Source organism: Mesoplodon bidens (assembly GCF_964165515.1).
Source record: "Mesoplodon bidens genome assembly, chromosome: 16".
NCBI classification, from domain to species: Eukaryota; Metazoa; Chordata; class Mammalia; order Artiodactyla; family Ziphiidae; genus Mesoplodon; species Mesoplodon bidens.
The window spans coordinates 59,551,357-59,568,786 of NC_138173.1; the positions used below are offsets into that span (position 1 = coordinate 59,551,357).

The following is a 17,430-nucleotide window of genomic DNA, read 5'->3' on the forward strand; positions in this document are numbered from 1 at the left end:
CAGTACCACTGCCCCATTCTCAGCCTAAGGAAAAATGGTAAATTATCTAAAATCCAGCTTAACTTTCTCCTTTCCAAATTGTCATAGGCAACTTTTCTAAGGAAGTAGAAGCCTGACTCACAGTGGTAACCTCTACCATAAAACCAAGCTATTCAAACTTGAGGCAGAACTACAGACAAACAGACATCACAGTCCCCAGTACACAGAGAGATTTGGACTACCCCGTCTTCTGATTCAAAATAACTATTCCCGGGCCTCCCTGGTGGCGCAGTGGTTGAGAGTCCGCCTGCCGATGCAGGGGATACGGGTTCGTGCCCCGGTCTGGGAGGATCCCATATGCCGCGGAGCGGCTGGGCCCGTGAGCCGTGGCCGCTGAGCCTGCGCGTCCGGAGCCTGTGCTCCGCAACGGGAGAGGCCACAACAGTGAGAGGCCCGCATACCACAAAAAAAAAAAAAAGAAAAAAAAAAATAATAACTATTCCCTCTAAACTGGGGGACAGAAAGTAGCCACGCTACCAGAAGCAAGGGGACAGTCAGTGTTACAACAGTTATTATTAATGCTGTAAGAACTGAGGGAAAGGTTTTTTCCCACAGAAATAGGACTTAAATTTGATTTAAGCACTAATCCTCTCTCTCTCTTTTCTGCCACTAGAAGTATTATGTGAAAGGTGAACTAGTCTAAAGCACTGCTTTTCCAATTTTTCTGACTGTAACCCACAGTAAGAAATACATTTACTTCCCAACCTCACACACACACACACACACACACACACTATATGTCATGTATATAAAGTAAAAAATAAAACCAAAAAAACCTTACACCTACCCTTATTTCATGTGTCGCATTCTAATACTGCCTATTGTTTTATTTCAAAAAAAAACAAACTTCCAAATTGATTTCATGACCCCCCTCATTAATGGATCACAACTCCCAATCTGAATATTGATCTCAGGTATATGGAAGCACAATGGCATAATGAAGGGGACACATTCGGTAGTCACAGAAGTTAACTTGCTTCCAGACCATACATTAGTGAAATGGCAATAGAGAGCTGAGCAACATGTTCAAGTACTATGAAATGCTCGGTTCTTTAAAGTAACAGGATGCCTCAGACTTCTCTGATCACACCAATATTGGCTTTTCCCAAACCCGATCTCCTGAATCTGTTCTGCTGATGAAATTCTCTATCAGTATGTCATGACTTCCACTCTCACCATGTGTCTCAATGTGGCTGGGTAACTCTTTTCCCATTTCTCTCCATCATATACAAATCTCACCTTGCTTAACATTCCCCTCAACATCTATCATTTCATTTACTTTTAATCTGCTTTCTACCTGCCTGAGAAAAAGGAATGTTCTTATCTTTTCTAAAATTAACCTCACAACTATGTCCCCACCCACTACTAATAACTTCAGAATTTGCTCTATCTTATGTTTTTTATATTTACTTGCTCCCAAGAGATGAATATTTCATCTCTGCTTCTCCACTGGTTCCTTTCTCTGTGCCAAACATGCCTCAAGCTTTTTCTCCCTCTATACAAAACAAAACCTGAAATGTCCTTTCTCAGCCTTGCTTTATCCTCAACATGTCACCTTTCTCACACTCTTCAACACCAAATCATAAAAGAATAGGCTTCATTAGTTTTTTTCTACTTCAACTTTACTCTTCCTTCTAGCTAATCTAGTTAATCCAATCTGGGCCTTCATTATTAAATTACTCAAAATATTTCACAAATGATTTCCAAATTGCCCAAATGCTGACCACTCTGCCATTCCCACATCACTTCCTAAAACAGCGGCTCTATCACACCACCACTTTCTAAATTACCATTTGTAAAAAACTTGTTATTTGATAAGAATATAATGTGAAACACTTCACATCCTTGATATTATTTAATTCTAAAAAAAGATAAATTTACAATTGAGTAAACTGAGGCTTAGAGAGTTAAGAAACTTGTCTTCTTGCAAACTGCTAGTGAGCAGCAGAGCTGGGACTGAAACTAGAGTTGTGTGCTGTATTGGCTCTGACTCAGAAATGCTGTCCACATCCTACAAGGATGGCCATCAGAAGGACTTACCCATACCTCCATCCCCCATGTAACCAACCAAAAAGTCAAATTATCCATTTCTACTTACTTTAGTATTAATATGGACAGTGACTTACTCGCACACAGTTCATAAAATCAATGAACAACTGAAACTTTGGAAAACATTTTAGAAGCAAAAAGAGAACACAGACAAAATCATTTATAAGAAAGTAAATAATATTTGAAGAGTCCCCAGGTTAAACTGAGATATACAGATATTGGCAAAAAACAATCATAAGAAAACTGGAAGGGAAACTGTACCTTCTGTAGAAAGTAACTTTGAAAGCTCATAAAGTTGTTTGTTTTCACAATGTTTGGACAAGTTTTACAACAAAACATCCTAGTAAAGAGTGACTTCATGGCTGGTGGTCCTGTCCATGTGCTCACCATTGAATTTGCAATCTGCAAGTAATTAGAAAATGAAGTAATTTGATCACCATGGAAAACATTTTTAAATAAATAAAATAGCTTTCTAAAAGTTATCAATACAATCGGATTCATTTTTAACAATTTCAGTTCTTAGAAATTTAATACATTTTAGCTTCTATGATCATTTCCAAGAAAATGTATATAAATATATTTATATATTTATAAATATATATAAACTCTACCCCCCCTAAAATTCTTATGTACACTTGTAACTGTTTTCTACAAGTTAGTTTCTAAACTGGAGCACTCTTCTTATGTTTTAAGAAAACTTGTTTGCAAAGACTTTTATTCTGAGTAAGTTTTGTCCATTTAGGCAGATGCAGTTCTAATGTTTTAAATTTATCAGATAGAAACATCACCATGGATTTTAAATAAGGCTTTTAAATCTACCCTAATTTTAAAATAAGCAAATACAGTGCTACCACCTAAGTCTGTAAGAACACTTTACAAAAAAATCCACATCTTGCTATTGATACTTTTAGTGTATATAAAAATCATATCTGAAAAGGATGAAATTATAATTAACTTTAAATAAGTCTATAATTTTATGGATCTGCTAAGAATTTAGCATGTGAGAATCACAAAGAACTTTATAGGAGCCATGAAATTACATCCTTAGCAGATGATTATCAAAGAAAATCACATTTTCCCTCATATATCTGAGTAGATGTAGGAATCAAACTGCTCACTAGTTACCATTAGAGATAAAACAAATCTAAACCATTATAATCTGTTGAAATGTTGGACAAGTGGATTTAGCAGGGAGGAAGGCAAGAGAGTTAATATATGGGAATGAACCTAGTACCAATATGCTTTTTAAATACCTGGAACCCAGTATTTCTGGCCAAATATTTGTCTGCATTTTCTGGCTTTCATTTGTTCTACCTTCAGGTTTTTTTTTTTGTATCTAAAGAAAAACATGTAGTTTTCTTAATAAATTAACTTTTCTAGTACGTTAAATAATAGAACTTATCGTTTTAAATTCCATATCCCTAATATTGATTACTAAGCTCAAACCAACAAGAAATCACCACCACAGTGGGATAATTAAGATGAACTGATTTCATGTACTACAATATAAAATATCACTCAAACCAAGGAATTTCTTACATTCTTTGCTTTAACAATTCTTTGGTTGGCAATTCAATAAAATGGGAAAATTCTCTTTGGTTTTAAACTCTCAGTTTCAGTTTGACAATTATAAAATTTTAGTGCATTATTTATTTTCAGGTCAAAACGTGTTTCTTCAAATCAGCCTTGTTAAAAGCATTTGGCAAAAGCTTTCAAGAGACCAACCACCAAGTAGAATTAAAGACTACGGTGAATTTTAATTCACCTTCAGAGATAATTTTGTTTTTTTAAAATACGCATCAGCCATCTTGTTTTCTTTCTACTGTACATAATCTCACCTTTGCAAGGCAGAAGCAAGCTGACATTCTCACGCGGTAGAAACACTGCTCCTGTTCTAATATGTCAGTAAGGGCAAGCCGAGATGCTGGAGTGGGGAACTTTTCCAAGGCCAAAATGGACTCTTGCTGTGCCACAACATCCCTCTCATAGCGGAGCTGATACTGCCACATAAAATCCGCTTGCTCAAATTCTACTTTCCTCAATACTGACATGTCTGGGTCTATCCTTATCCACAGCAAAGGAGAGTCAGCACTGAAAGAAAATATAATTTTTTAAATTTATTTTTTCAATTTCATATATTTATAAAAACACAGCATTTATTAACCAGATTCCCTTCTCCATGCAGTTTTACTGCGTTCATGTTTTTAAAACTCACTTTGACAATTTTCTCATTATGTTTAATATGAATTTCAAGTTTCTCACAATGTCTAAGCTATCTATATGGATCTATTTTTTAATAAATTTATTTATTTATTTGTTTGTTTATTTTTGGCTGTGTTGTTTATTTATTTTGGTGCTGCTCGCGGGCTTTCTCTAGTTGCATCGAGTGGGGGCGTCTCTTTCTTGTGGTGCCCAGGCTTCTCATTGCGGTGGCTTTTCTCTTGTTGCAGGGCGCGGGCTTCAGTAGTTGTGGCTCGCGGGCTCTAGAGCGCAGGCTCAGTAGTTGTGGCGCACGGGCTTAGTTGCTCCGCGGCATGTGGGACCTTCCTAGACCAGGGCTTGAACCCATGTCCCTGCATTGACAGGTGGATTCTTAACCACTGCACTACCAGGGAAGCCCTACACTGATCTTGTTGAAACAAAAAAATCCATCTGAAAATATTAATTTGGGGATTTTGATTAGTGATTGTTATGATGTGAAAAGGGGAAATTGGACCAAATTTCTTTATTTTACTTCCTAAAGTCTAATACTTGCCAATGGCTATAAATGCCACTCTTTATGAGACATCAATCTGTAACTAAAATAAACTTCTTTCTTTTTTTTCTTAATTAACTAATTTATTTGGCTGCGTCCAGTCTTAGTTGTGGCACACGGGATCTTCATTGCAGCATGGGGGATCTCTACTTGCGGCATGCAAACTCTTAGTTGCAGCACGCGAACTCTTAGTTGTGGCATGTGGGATCTAGTTCTCTGACCAGGGATCGAACCCAGGCCCCCTCCACTGGAAGTGCAGAGTCTTAGCCACTGGACCACCAGGGAAGTCCCAGATAAACTTATTTCTTATTAATTTATTAAATTAATTTGTTTAGCCGACATTTTTTAAAAAAAATGCTAGACTCATGATCATTTTTATCAAACAGAAAGTTCTGAGATCATAGTTCAGAGCTTTAGCATAAATTTATCCTCATGTACCTCTCAAAGTAACAAGAACAGTTTTAAAAATCTAGTCTAGAGACTTCCCTGGCAGTCCAGTGGTTAAGACTCCACACTTCCACTGCACAGGGCTCGGGTTTGATCCCTGGTTGGGGAACTAAGATTCCTCATGCCGCCTGGGGCGCGGCCAAAAAAGAAAAAAGCAACCAGCCTAAAAATCTAGTCTAACACTCTTATCAAAGAACACCACCTGAAATATAAACTCAATTCAACAAATACTACTGGGTACTTATTACAGGCAAAGACTTAATATGGAAAGATTATATAAACTGTGTAATAAATAGAAGTGATATTTGGTAACCAAGTTAGTAAATAATTACAGATGTTTTATAAAAAATACACAGGCACAATATGGATGGGCGAAATAAACTCTGAGCTACATTATATTTAAAAATAAAATGCCTGTCAATCAATAAATATTACCACAAAATTTTTACAATGATATTTAAAGTGTTTTTTTTGCAAACATAGCAAGTCTCAAAGTGCCCTGGGGCTTTGTCCAAAGACAAAGAAAAGCAATAACATCTGAGAACTCACTGGAAATGCAAACTATCACGACCCACTAGTGAAGAGCTGGGTCAGAAACTGAATTTTAAGAAGATTCTCCAAGTGACTTACACGCACTTCAGTTTGAGAAGCACTGCTCTAGAGGCCACCAGGGAAGCAAGAAAACGAATTCAAGGCTACTTCCTCTGAATTTTACCTGGGCCAGACTAGATTTACTTTTTTCTCTTTGATTAATTATAATTTTATGTTAAAATCTGTTTTCAACATAAGGTTTTTATTGCCTTCTAAAAGTATTAAAAGCACTAATTTCAGGACATTTACATACTTTTAGATGTAAATATATTACTACATGAATGAGAATGCAGAAAATGTTATATCCTTAAACTTAAGTAACTAACTTACTCCATTGCAGAAAGATCCATGTCAACTTCTTCTCCATTCATCAGTGGAATTTTTTTCTTCTTATTCCTACATTTAAGGAAAAGTAAGTCTGAAAATTGTGATATTTCCAATTCTGAAAACAGATAAAGAGCAGCTGAAGTTCAAATTAAGAATTTCACATAGTGTTGAAAGATATTCTAAGGAGGAAGAGATAGAAAATGTAATGGAATTTAAACACCACAAAACCTGTCTATTTTGAAACTGAAGGGAATGAAGTAAATGATATTAAAATGTCTTCCTGATCAAAGTTTAACAAAAATCAGAAATATACAATTAAATGTTAACTTAAAACATATATATATTCCCAAAAACTGGTACCTGGAAGTTTTATACAGAAAGATAAGAGATCTACCAAATAAAGAAATCCTTTATAAAAAAATGAAAAAATAACCAGGCCTGAAATGAGACATGAATAATTCTGAACATGTTATGTACATGCATGGTGCTGTCCTATATGGTGGTAAACTACAAAACATCTTAACAGTACTAATTAATATGTATAATTAATTAATATGCACAAGATTTAAGATAAGCCAAAACAAAAGCAACTGCTTCCATGCAAATTACTCCTGAATCATAAAATCTACTGGACACTACACTAAATGCATGGTCACGTGAGGACAAAATAGGAAAAGAGAGCACAGTCTTCATATGTTCCTCACACCATAGGATACATAAATGATGTGCTATTGCTACAGAGAAAGCAAAACAAAGGAAATGTTATGAAAAGGATAGCAATCAGATATTCTCGATTTCAAAGGTGGACAGGACAAAAAGAATTTCCCTTTGAACTAAGAAAGAATTTTCACAGAGAATGATTACAGAGATTTCAGAATCAAGTTCTCTAAATGCCTTCAAAATCAACTGACATTCTTGTCTGTCTGAGATAACCTAAGTGTAGTCATAAGTATAAGACTTCTGTCCCTGAAATTTTGATATTACTACACATTCCTTTCACTATTCAGAGCATATGCTAATAGCTGAATTAAAAAACAAAACAAGTGGTAAAGAAAAATATATTAAATAAAAGATGAACCATTGGACCTTTTTTAAGTAAACTGGTAACGTGCCTTTGAAAGACATCAAGAATGTCCTTTCAGGGCATGGTGATACAGAGAAAAGGGAGAGTAAAGGAGACGTAGTAAAGAAGATGCAGGGGCTTTTCGTGACATATGTATTCAGCTGTTTTCCTTATAGTCAATGATCATTTCCCCAATATTTTCTGTAGATATTAATCAAATGAGACTAATAAGAATGAACCTAAGCGATTTGTCTTGAATTTTTCCTGGCTCCAAAAACTCCAACTTCCATTCCACCTCCCACTGTCCCTACAAAATAAGGATTCTCAAACCTAAATTTTAAAATTAATTATTTAATTCTAAGGATACAAATGTTGTCAAGAACAGAAAGCAAATAAAGAATGTTTGGGGACTTCCCTGGTGGCACAGCAGTTAAGAATCTGTCTGCCAATGCAGGGGACACAGGTTTGAGCCCTGGTCCGGGAAGATTCCCACATGCCGTGGAGCAACTAAGCCCATGCACCACAACTACTGAGCCTGTGGCTCTAGAGCCCACAAGCCACAACTACTGAGCCTGTGTGCTACAACTAATGAAGCCTGCACACCTAGAGTCCATGCTCCGCAACAAGAGAAGCCACTGCAATGAGAAGCCCGCGCACAGCAACAAAGACCCAACGCAGCCAAAAATAAATAAATTAAAAAAAAAGTTTGGTATTATTAACTTGAAGTAAAAGGGGGAAAAATACTAGATAACATGTTCTCTACTTAAAAATTAGGTATACATTAGGGTTTTTATTTTGGCATTTTAATCTTTGAGACTGAAGTTTATAGTTATGATCCAATGCCTACCTTCTGCTTTTGGAATGGCAGGGTATATCATGTTTAAGACTGTTTTCTTCAATTTGCAATGTATGATTGAAGGATCCATCTAACTCCTGTACTGTCACTTTAAGTGGTCCCTTTAAAAAGAAACATACTGTTCAAAGATAGTACTAGAAAAAAAACCAATGTGTGTTCTTATGTGTACAGGTATATATATCAAGATATAAAATAACACTATACAAGACCTCCATGTGGAGACACAGAAAGGCAGCTGGTACCAGAGGTGGGGATAATTGGGAGAATTTGTTTCCTCCAAGATCTCTATCAGCAACCCTCTTCTCCCTTCCCTGACACTTGGTGTTTTCTCAATTTCATTCTTTGCAAACAAAATCTCACTATGAAACTTCCAAACAGCTCCCCAACCATAAACCCTTCCTTTATTTAGACTGGCGAGAAAGCAGTGCAGGAGGCCATTTTGGAAAAAAAACTTACCACATATTTCTGAGTTCCAGGAGATGTATAATCTTGTTTTATTTCCAATTCCAAGACATTTCGTTTTCTATTAAAGGCAAAACTTCCATAAAATTTTACCACTCCGCTCTGGTCTCTGAAGAATTGTAAAGGAATTTTTGCATACTAAAATAAATATGTACTAAACAAAATAAATTATTCATTAGGGTAGTAATAATTTTCAAATGCAATCTCCCCGGTTCAAAGCTTAAGAGCGTACTCCACTCTAAACCAGGTGGCAAAGTATTCAAAATTCTTGTGAAAAATGTTTCCCCAGATTTAAAAAGAAATTCTGAAACATTAAGAAATTAGTTTTTTTGAAAGAAGCAAAACCACTCTACTGGATTATTAATATAGTGCTTTGAAATGAAAAACATGTAACAATTCAGAAGTTCCAAGATACCAAATTGTGCCAACCTCTAACCACATCTAAGTCACCAGACCACTGCATCTTACAAGTAATCCTACAGGCCTGTCTGGTGGATTATTTACCTCCCTCACCATCAAGCCTATTGCTATACTCACACACTAAAAGGTACTTTAAAATATGCCAAATTTTACAAATATAGATGTGTATGTATGTGTCTCAATACTTATTAGGCACCTTAGAGGAAATGATTTACAGTTCCTGGTTATTTCTACTATTACTTACCTCCTTTCATCCCGCAAAGCCCTTTTCTTCCTCCTTCCCCTTATACACATAACCTTCCCTCCTTTGCTGAACTGCTATTGAAAAGGATACACCCACTGCTTTATTAAAGGCTGGATGTCTTTGCCAGAGACATTCGAGATGGATTTCAAAAATCCAGATGTGGAAACCAACATCTGACTCCACATATGTGACTGGAACTTCTGAGATGAAGCAGTACTAGCCAAACTTAGCAGTTTATTGAAAACCTGCAAGGAACAAAGTGTCATTTAGTTTGTATAAGATAATATACATTGCTTGCAATTCTGTACTATTCCCACTTTGCATTATAACTTTATTATAGACTATTACAGAAGACAATTTCACATCTTACTTCATTGATTGTTTTAGTTAAAGACTATTAGCAGTGGAAGCATGAAAAGATTTAAACAGCCAGACTATAAAATCATTCTTCCTCTAAATATAATTGAATTTTAATGACATCCTGGCCAGACAATGAATACTGTTTTTAAGAGCTATAATAATATACAACACCTATAACATATTGTGCTACGAGCTTTACATAGCAACTATACGTTCTTTAAGAAGTTGAGAACACTCATTTGCATTTATACCACTCTAAGAAGTGAACCGGCTCTTTACAGACCCCATCTCATCTAATATTTCTGTTCTTTAAAGGCAAGATAAAGGACAGAAGGATTCAAGAAACTTAACTTTAAGGCAAATTTAAAATGCTTTTTAAAAAAAGATTACTAAGAAGTTATTTTCCACTTACCTCTAAGAATATTATCAATGGAAAAAGAATAGCTGAACATTTATAATACAACTGGCTTTCTATTACCTCAACTAGTACATATCAACTATTTCCGCCAAAACTTGCTTAAAACATATGGCAGAATTTAGCAATAGCAAAAATAACCATCTTTTAGATAAATTTGCTTTTTTCTAATGAAAATATTTGTAAATGGCACTTCATCCTTAATATTCTAAATAATGCCAAACACAAAATCATAGCATAAACAGGTTTTACTTTTAACCTCACATTTTAGTTTTATCTTCATAAAAATCCTGCATTAAGTGGGTCAAGTATTCATACCCACTCTACATCTGAGGAAACACAAACAAAAAGAACATGTTACTTACTGGGCAAACAGCTAATTGGATGCCCTGACTCCTATTCTACAGAATAGTATTCAGATTGTATACATATAGAAGAGATCTTTCTCTACAATTGTTAAGTTCTTTAATACTTACTTGTAACATAAATTCCATACTGATCCTATTTTCAATCAATCTCATCACAAGGTGAGCTTTACACTGAAACATAGTGTAGTATTCCCAGGAGAGCGTATGTGGATGCTTTATGGAAAAGTGTAGATGGGATGCTGGACTAAAAAAATAGACAGATTTGTTTAAGATAACAAACTTGAATTAAATAAACAATAAATTTCATAGCTACATCAAGACAATAAATCAAAAACCTCATGGGAATACCTTAGCAATTTCCTTAGTATGAGAGCAAGGAAGACTAGGAAACATCTAAAAATAACTTAACTAGACATAAAGGAAAATTTGAATGAACAGAAACACATGCCAACCTCCTGGTAGGAAGACACAATAGTGTAAATATTTCAATGCTTTCCAAATTCATCCATACAATCAATGCAATTCCAATCAATACCCCCAGGTTAAAGCATACACAAAAAACATTCAAGATGGATTACATATCTTAAACAAAAACAATTATAAAAGTACTAGAAGAAAATAAAGGAAAAAAGTTCCTTTTCATAATTTTGGGGTGGGAAAAGTCTTCACAAGGAAAAATATAAAATCCAGAGGGCATAAAGACCAGAGTATGTAAAAATTAAAAATTCTGACATGAGATCATCAGTAAATTAAAGGATAGGTACAGTCTGTAGAAAAATATTTACAACATACATGAACATTTAAGGTGTTTACACTTTTTTATTATTTCAAATAATGCTACAGTGATTATCTTTTCATACATGTGCAGGTATTTCTGTATGGCAAATATCTAGAAGAATAATTTCTATATGATAACATAATTTCTATATGATAACATAATTTCTATATGATAAGTTGAATTGCTGAATCTAAAAATTACCCATTTTAAAATTCTGACTGGTACTAACAAATTACTCTTCAAAATCAGTGTACCAAATTATACTCTCACAACAATGTGTAAGAATAGTCATTACACTTCCTTAAAAAGCATGGCATACTGAAATATTCTGGGCTTATGGACAGCAATATGAAAAAGGTTAAACAAATTCCAAGGTATAATGGAATACTATATAGCACATAAATAGAACAAAGGAAATTCACATACAGTCACATGGAATGCTTGCCAAAATACAGATACAGTTAATTTTTTTAAAAAAGAGAAGTACACAGTAACACGCATGACTCAATTGTATTTTGTAACTGCCAAATACACATAAATAAAGACCAGAAAGAAAAAGAGGTCTGGAAGACAATATACCAAATTTATAATCAGGTTATCTGCAGGGAGAGGAAGCGATGGGAGTGAGAAGTGGTAAGAGGGCTAAAAAAGATCTTTTACTTTTTACTCCACATGCTTCTGAACTGTCTTGTTTTGAATCTCTTCAAAGAGCATGCATTCATGTGTTGCTTTTATACATAAATTTTGAAAATCAAACATACAAAAGGAACTAAATAAATGGACAGAACAAAGGTAAGAGCATTTAGTGTAAATAATTATTTATACACAATGGGAATGCTCTAATTATATGCTGGGAAACTGCCATATAGAAGGCAGTCAAGAGAAGAAAGTGAAAGGAACTGACATTTTAATGAGTGCATACTATGTATAAAGCTTTACCTCAAGTAATCCTGGCAACCAACATGGTTAAGATGGATCATCATGGTTGTTTTACACATTAAAACATGAACACTCACAAAGGTTATACAATTTTCTAGGCTCACAAAAATCAGTAACAACAAAAATCCAAGTCTGTCTAACTCCAAATTCCTATGACTTCCCACTGACCTAATCTTGTCTCAGTGACCATACTTCCACTAAAGAAAAGACTACTGATTATACAATTTGCAGTTTCTTAACCTTTGTTGTACTTTTAGACACTTAGGTAGTCTGGTTAATCCTACGGATCACAGAAAAAACTGCTTTTAAATGTGCACAATAAAATACACAGGTTTAACAAAGGAAACCAATTATAATGAAATACAGTTATCAAAATATTTTTTAAAATTATGACATTACCAACATATGTGCTAGTTTATTAATGCATTAAATAACAAGACCTAGCAGTGGTCTACTGTAGTAATTTTAAGGTAATGAGTGCAAAGAATATTTCAAGATACTTGCTAACAATTAAAATGTGACAAGAAAACATCCATGATTTCTACTGTTGACAAAGTCACAGCACTGTCTGTTACCTACAGTCATAATTAAAAGAAATATAAAATTTCAGTTAATGGTGAGTAAAAAAATACAGAAAAACTCTCCCATCCAATTCAACCCATATTCCCTTAGGGAATTCATGGACCCTAGAACAAATAAGAATCCCTGCTAGTACCATTATGTTGTTATAAGTGGTTGTCTCAGTGACTTGCTAAAAAATAGAAAGGGAAAGAAAAGAAGCAAAGTGAGAAAGAGGGAAATAAAAGGAAAGAGGGAAAAAAGGAAAGAGTAAATAAGTGTCTAGGTAGCTGACCATTCAGATAAACAGGTATAGGTAGGATGTGTTGATGCTGAAATCATCTACTTAGCCTTTTCTATTATTTTTAAACATTTACGAGAATAGTACAATACATTAGCATTAGGAATTAACATGAAAAAGAAAAAAGCTTTATCATTGTTAGTCTTTTTTTAATGTTTAAATCCATTTACAGTCATCACATGCAATAGTAATAAAAGGAGTAATTAGAATACTACCAATGTCTATGGGCTCAGTATTATTACAGACCATTATTAACACTTCTTTGGCCTGTGTGGGCCTCGATACCCATACAAGTAATCTTAAAAGACTAATCCCATAAAACAAGGTTTGTAGTATCTCTGAACAATAAACATACTTATCCTTCTCTTTTCCTCCACCAAATATGGGATGTAATAAAACTCCACCAGTTTTTAGTTCGTACGCCACTATTTTGTCCAGCTCCTTAAAAAGACATAAAAATAGGGGTCAGTGAAAATTATTTTACGTATCAAATTTTAGAATTCAGCTGTGGTTTCCAATTTCCTGGAATCTGAATGTAAATTTCTGAAAATAAATGAAATGTATTTGAAGGGTAGTTTATGTTATAAACAAAGCAGACTACACAACTGGCCGAATGATACAGCCAAAAAGCCTTCTCTACTTTGTGACTTTAGGGCTGGCCAGTAAGTAGCCTGGCAACTTTTTCTAATGGCTCTCCCCAACCTCTCTGACCTCTTCTCCAAGTTTATTTCTTCCTTCTCTGTATTTTGCTTCTGGTGGAGGATTTAAGCAAGTAAAAACAAATAGGGATAAAATTATGACAGGACCTATAATTTTAAAACTTCTCTAGTTTTCTTTAATATGACACAGATCAAAATGAAAAAATAAAAGTTTAAGTGGAAAAAAAGACAACACAACTGTGTTGGAAATTCATGACTAGTTTAGGTAACATACAAGCAGTACAGAGAAGTGGTAAAAATCATAATGAAGTGGTTAAAAGCCGGGTTTGAATCCTAGCTCTACTATTTACTAGCTGTGTAACTTTAGCCAAATAACTTAACCTCTCTGTGCCTCAGTTTCCTTATCTATAAAATGCAAATAATAACAGAGTAGTTAGGAAGATTAAGATAGTTACTATTTCTAAAATGTTTGTAACAGTGCCTGAAACACTGTAAGTTTTTGAAATTAAAAATTGACTCTTCAGTTCTAGATGTATGAATCTTTTATAGTTCTCAATATTTGAAATCTTTTGCAATTACTTTTTGGCTTACTTAAGTTTAGGTTTAGATGGTGAAGGTATATAAAATGAGAAAAGAAGGAGGATAGAGGGTGTCTATTTAATGAGGCTATTAAAGGCTGAAATTTTTCCACCTAAGAGGTGAGAAGATAAACATGATATGATTAAAATGTATATGAACAGAATGGGCTAGGCAAAATACAACTGACTTTCTCTTTTTGGCCAAATCTTTAAATAATGGGAAAAGATGTGAAAATGACAGAGAACATAAATACACTGAAGGACTAGCCAAAATACAATAAGTACTTATTATGACCTAGGCACTATGCACATTACATGTATAACATCTCACAATCCTTGTCCATACTACTAGTAGTAGATACTACTACTAGTAGTAGATACTACTACTAGTAGTAGATATTAGTAGTAGTAGTAGATACTACTACTACTTACTTACTCTCCTTATACAAAAGACGCTTGGAAAGATTAAGCAAAATCATAAATAAAGCTTGTGAATGTATGAAGCAAAATGAAAAGCAAACTGACTCCAGAATCTAGGTTCTAAGCCTAAACAAATTTAGAAAGCACAAAATTACATTAAAAGTGACTACTATGAGGAGCTGGAATATATCTAACAACTAACTTGATGTTTAAGGGGCTTAAATATTCTCGTTCTTAGCAAAAAAGTCCTTGGAGGCCAACACTGACAATGGAAAGCAGATAAAATAGACCATTAGTCTTTCTCTGTAAAATAATTCTCATTTGGCTGGAAAAACTCAGGGACTTTCAAATGACAATAAGTGTTTTATAGTTACTAAAAAATAAAGGACACATGACTTGAAAATCTGGAGAACACTAACATGTCTTATTGACTTCTAAGTGGATAATGGATCTAGTTGCTTTTACCTCTTTAATCCAATGGCGATATTCATTAACACCAAAAGTTTTTTTCATCCAGAGACCATAAATGTAGCCTGAAATTCCCTTCAATACCCATTCATCAGACCTAAGCAAAAAGTCAAATAATAATACATCATTTTATATATTTTTAATATAAATAAAATATAATAAATTTTATTATTTTAATAATAAAAATTCTTCAGATATTTTTGGCCAAAGGCCAAAGAGGGTAACAGAACAAGCATTAGCATGTACTTCTCTGCCTTCTTAAAGAAAATGAAAGTTATCAAACCATTTGGTTTTCCCACTTCCTCTGGCTGAAGTCTGCCTATCCACTCATTGTACCTTCTTCACATCTGGCATCAACTTAATTATAAGACCACTTTATACTCTTGGTTCAAGGTACCTACATTTGTGATTTGCTCTGGCAGTGCTGCTTCCCTTATACCCAAGTCTGCCCATACTGTCTGCCTCTAAGGAAAGACGTGCACGTAGCCAGGACCATACTGCTCAATTCTTTCTCTTTTTTTTTTGATTGATTGATTGATTGATTTATGGCTGCGTTGGGTCTTCGTTGCTGTGCGCGGGCTTTCTCTAGTTGCAGCAAGCGGGGGCTCCTCTTCATTGCGGTGCCCGGGCTTCTCACTGTGGTGGCTTCTCCTGCTGTGGAGCACGGGCTCTAGGCAGGCAGGCTTCAGCAGTTGTGGCTTGCGGGCTCTAGAGCGCAGGCTCAGTAGTTGTTGCACACGGGCTTAGCTTCTCCACGGTATGTGGGATCTTTCCGGACCAGGGCTCAAACCCAGGTCCCCTGCATTGGCAGGCGGATCCTTAACCACTGTGCCACCAGGGAAGCCCAATACTGCTCAATTCTTAAAAGTCCACATTCTTTTATTACCAATCCCATGCATAATTATCAGTGAGATCCTAAGACCTCAAGTTTAATTACTTATTTTTTAGTTTCTTAAGTGGAAAGGCAATGACACCTTTCATTTACTTATTCGTATGTTTATCCATTCATTCCTTCATTCATTAAAACATTTTGTCTATCATGTTCCAGATACTATCCTTTAATGAAACTATGTGTCTTAGGAAAATTACTAATCAAGAGGCCTTACCCTCCACCCTTTCCCCTCCAGAAAGAAAGAAAAAGACACCAAGACTTACATACTATATACTATAATCATAAGTTATAGTCTTAAGGGAATTTTGTCTAGTTCTTCAAATTCACCTCAAGTTTAGAAAAGAAAATAAAAAGTGTTTTATTTCTCACATCTTTCAAGTAAATTAGTACAAATCTAGGAACTAACAGGAAAATCCCTGTAGCATCATCACTATTGTAGAGGACCATTATTTTACCTTAAGTATTACCAACTGCACTCAATACTGACATCAGAATTCTAACTATAGTTCTCTGTACACTGAAGTCCTTGTATCTATAGTATTTATTTAGTTCTTTAAGAAACTGATGTTATCAAAATTCTTACCTTATTCTTATTGCAAATTACAAAATGAACTCTATTGATATACTGAGGACACGGCCAAAAATTTAGGATGAAATTTATACTGATCACTTTTCTTTAAATATACATAGTAGTGTCTGTTAATTATCTGCAGTTAGGACAAAGTTCAACTTACACTGCAGGAAAAGAAAATAAAAATAAACTTCCCTGATTCTTCTCAGTAGTTGTAAACTTTGAAATTACTCACCAAGACATTCTGGATATGAAACATCCAAAAAACTGCTGGGCCAAGGACTGGGCTAAACACCTTCTAGTCAAAGGTGTCTCATCTATAATCATGGCGCTGTGTAACAGATTTGTGCTGGAATTTAAAAGAGACAGCTCATTATAACCAAGAAATAAATAATTATTCAATCAAAATAAAATTAGCACACTTTTTAAATAACAGAATTTAATTAACACATAAAAGAGAAAAACCAGAATACTGTCCCCAAGAGCTTTTACAATTTTAGTTGAAATCCATAACCTTAATAACTTTTGTTTAAAGCAAGGACTGTAATGTTTCCCACTGATCTCCATGAAAAATATAAATACCCTTTTAGGGGGTAGGGGGTTGCAGCATCAATCAGAAACTGATATGTTAATCAGAGACTAATCTTTTTATGAAGGGCTCTTCTAATTTCAAAAATCTTTTCCCAATAATACTATTAATTTTTTGTGCTATATTATTTACTTTCAAATGCACTGACCCATCAGATTGTCTAAACAACTCGGAAGAATGCAAGAACACTACTATTATGTCCATTTTACAGATGAGAAAATAGACCCCCCCCAAAAAATGACTGACCCTGAGACATATAACTTCTAAATTTGGCACTTTTC

At 34.6% G+C, this 17,430-nt stretch overlaps 1 protein-coding gene across 4 annotated transcripts in view; it reads right to left on the reverse strand.

The window, feature by feature from the left end:
* The window catches only part of TAF2 (TATA-box binding protein associated factor 2), an 84,506-nt gene that overhangs the window by 43,168 nt on the left and 23,908 nt on the right, over positions 1 to 17,430 (reverse strand). For all 4 annotated transcript variants that reach the window (XM_081258577.1, XM_081258576.1, XM_081258574.1 and 1 more), the window contains 10 exons: positions 16,796 to 16,909; positions 15,095 to 15,194; positions 13,328 to 13,413; positions 10,505 to 10,640; positions 9,344 to 9,498; positions 8,584 to 8,698; positions 8,119 to 8,228; positions 6,212 to 6,277; positions 3,927 to 4,179; positions 2,350 to 2,490 (listed from right to left, as the gene is read on the reverse strand). In XM_081258577.1, coding sequence (XP_081114703.1) covers positions 2,350 to 2,490; positions 3,927 to 4,179; positions 6,212 to 6,277; positions 8,119 to 8,228; positions 8,584 to 8,698; positions 9,344 to 9,498; positions 10,505 to 10,640; positions 13,328 to 13,413; positions 15,095 to 15,194; positions 16,796 to 16,909 — 1,276 coding nt within the window. The remainder of the gene's footprint in view (positions 1 to 2,349; positions 2,491 to 3,926; positions 4,180 to 6,211; positions 6,278 to 8,118; positions 8,229 to 8,583; positions 8,699 to 9,343; positions 9,499 to 10,504; positions 10,641 to 13,327; positions 13,414 to 15,094; positions 15,195 to 16,795; positions 16,910 to 17,430) is intronic.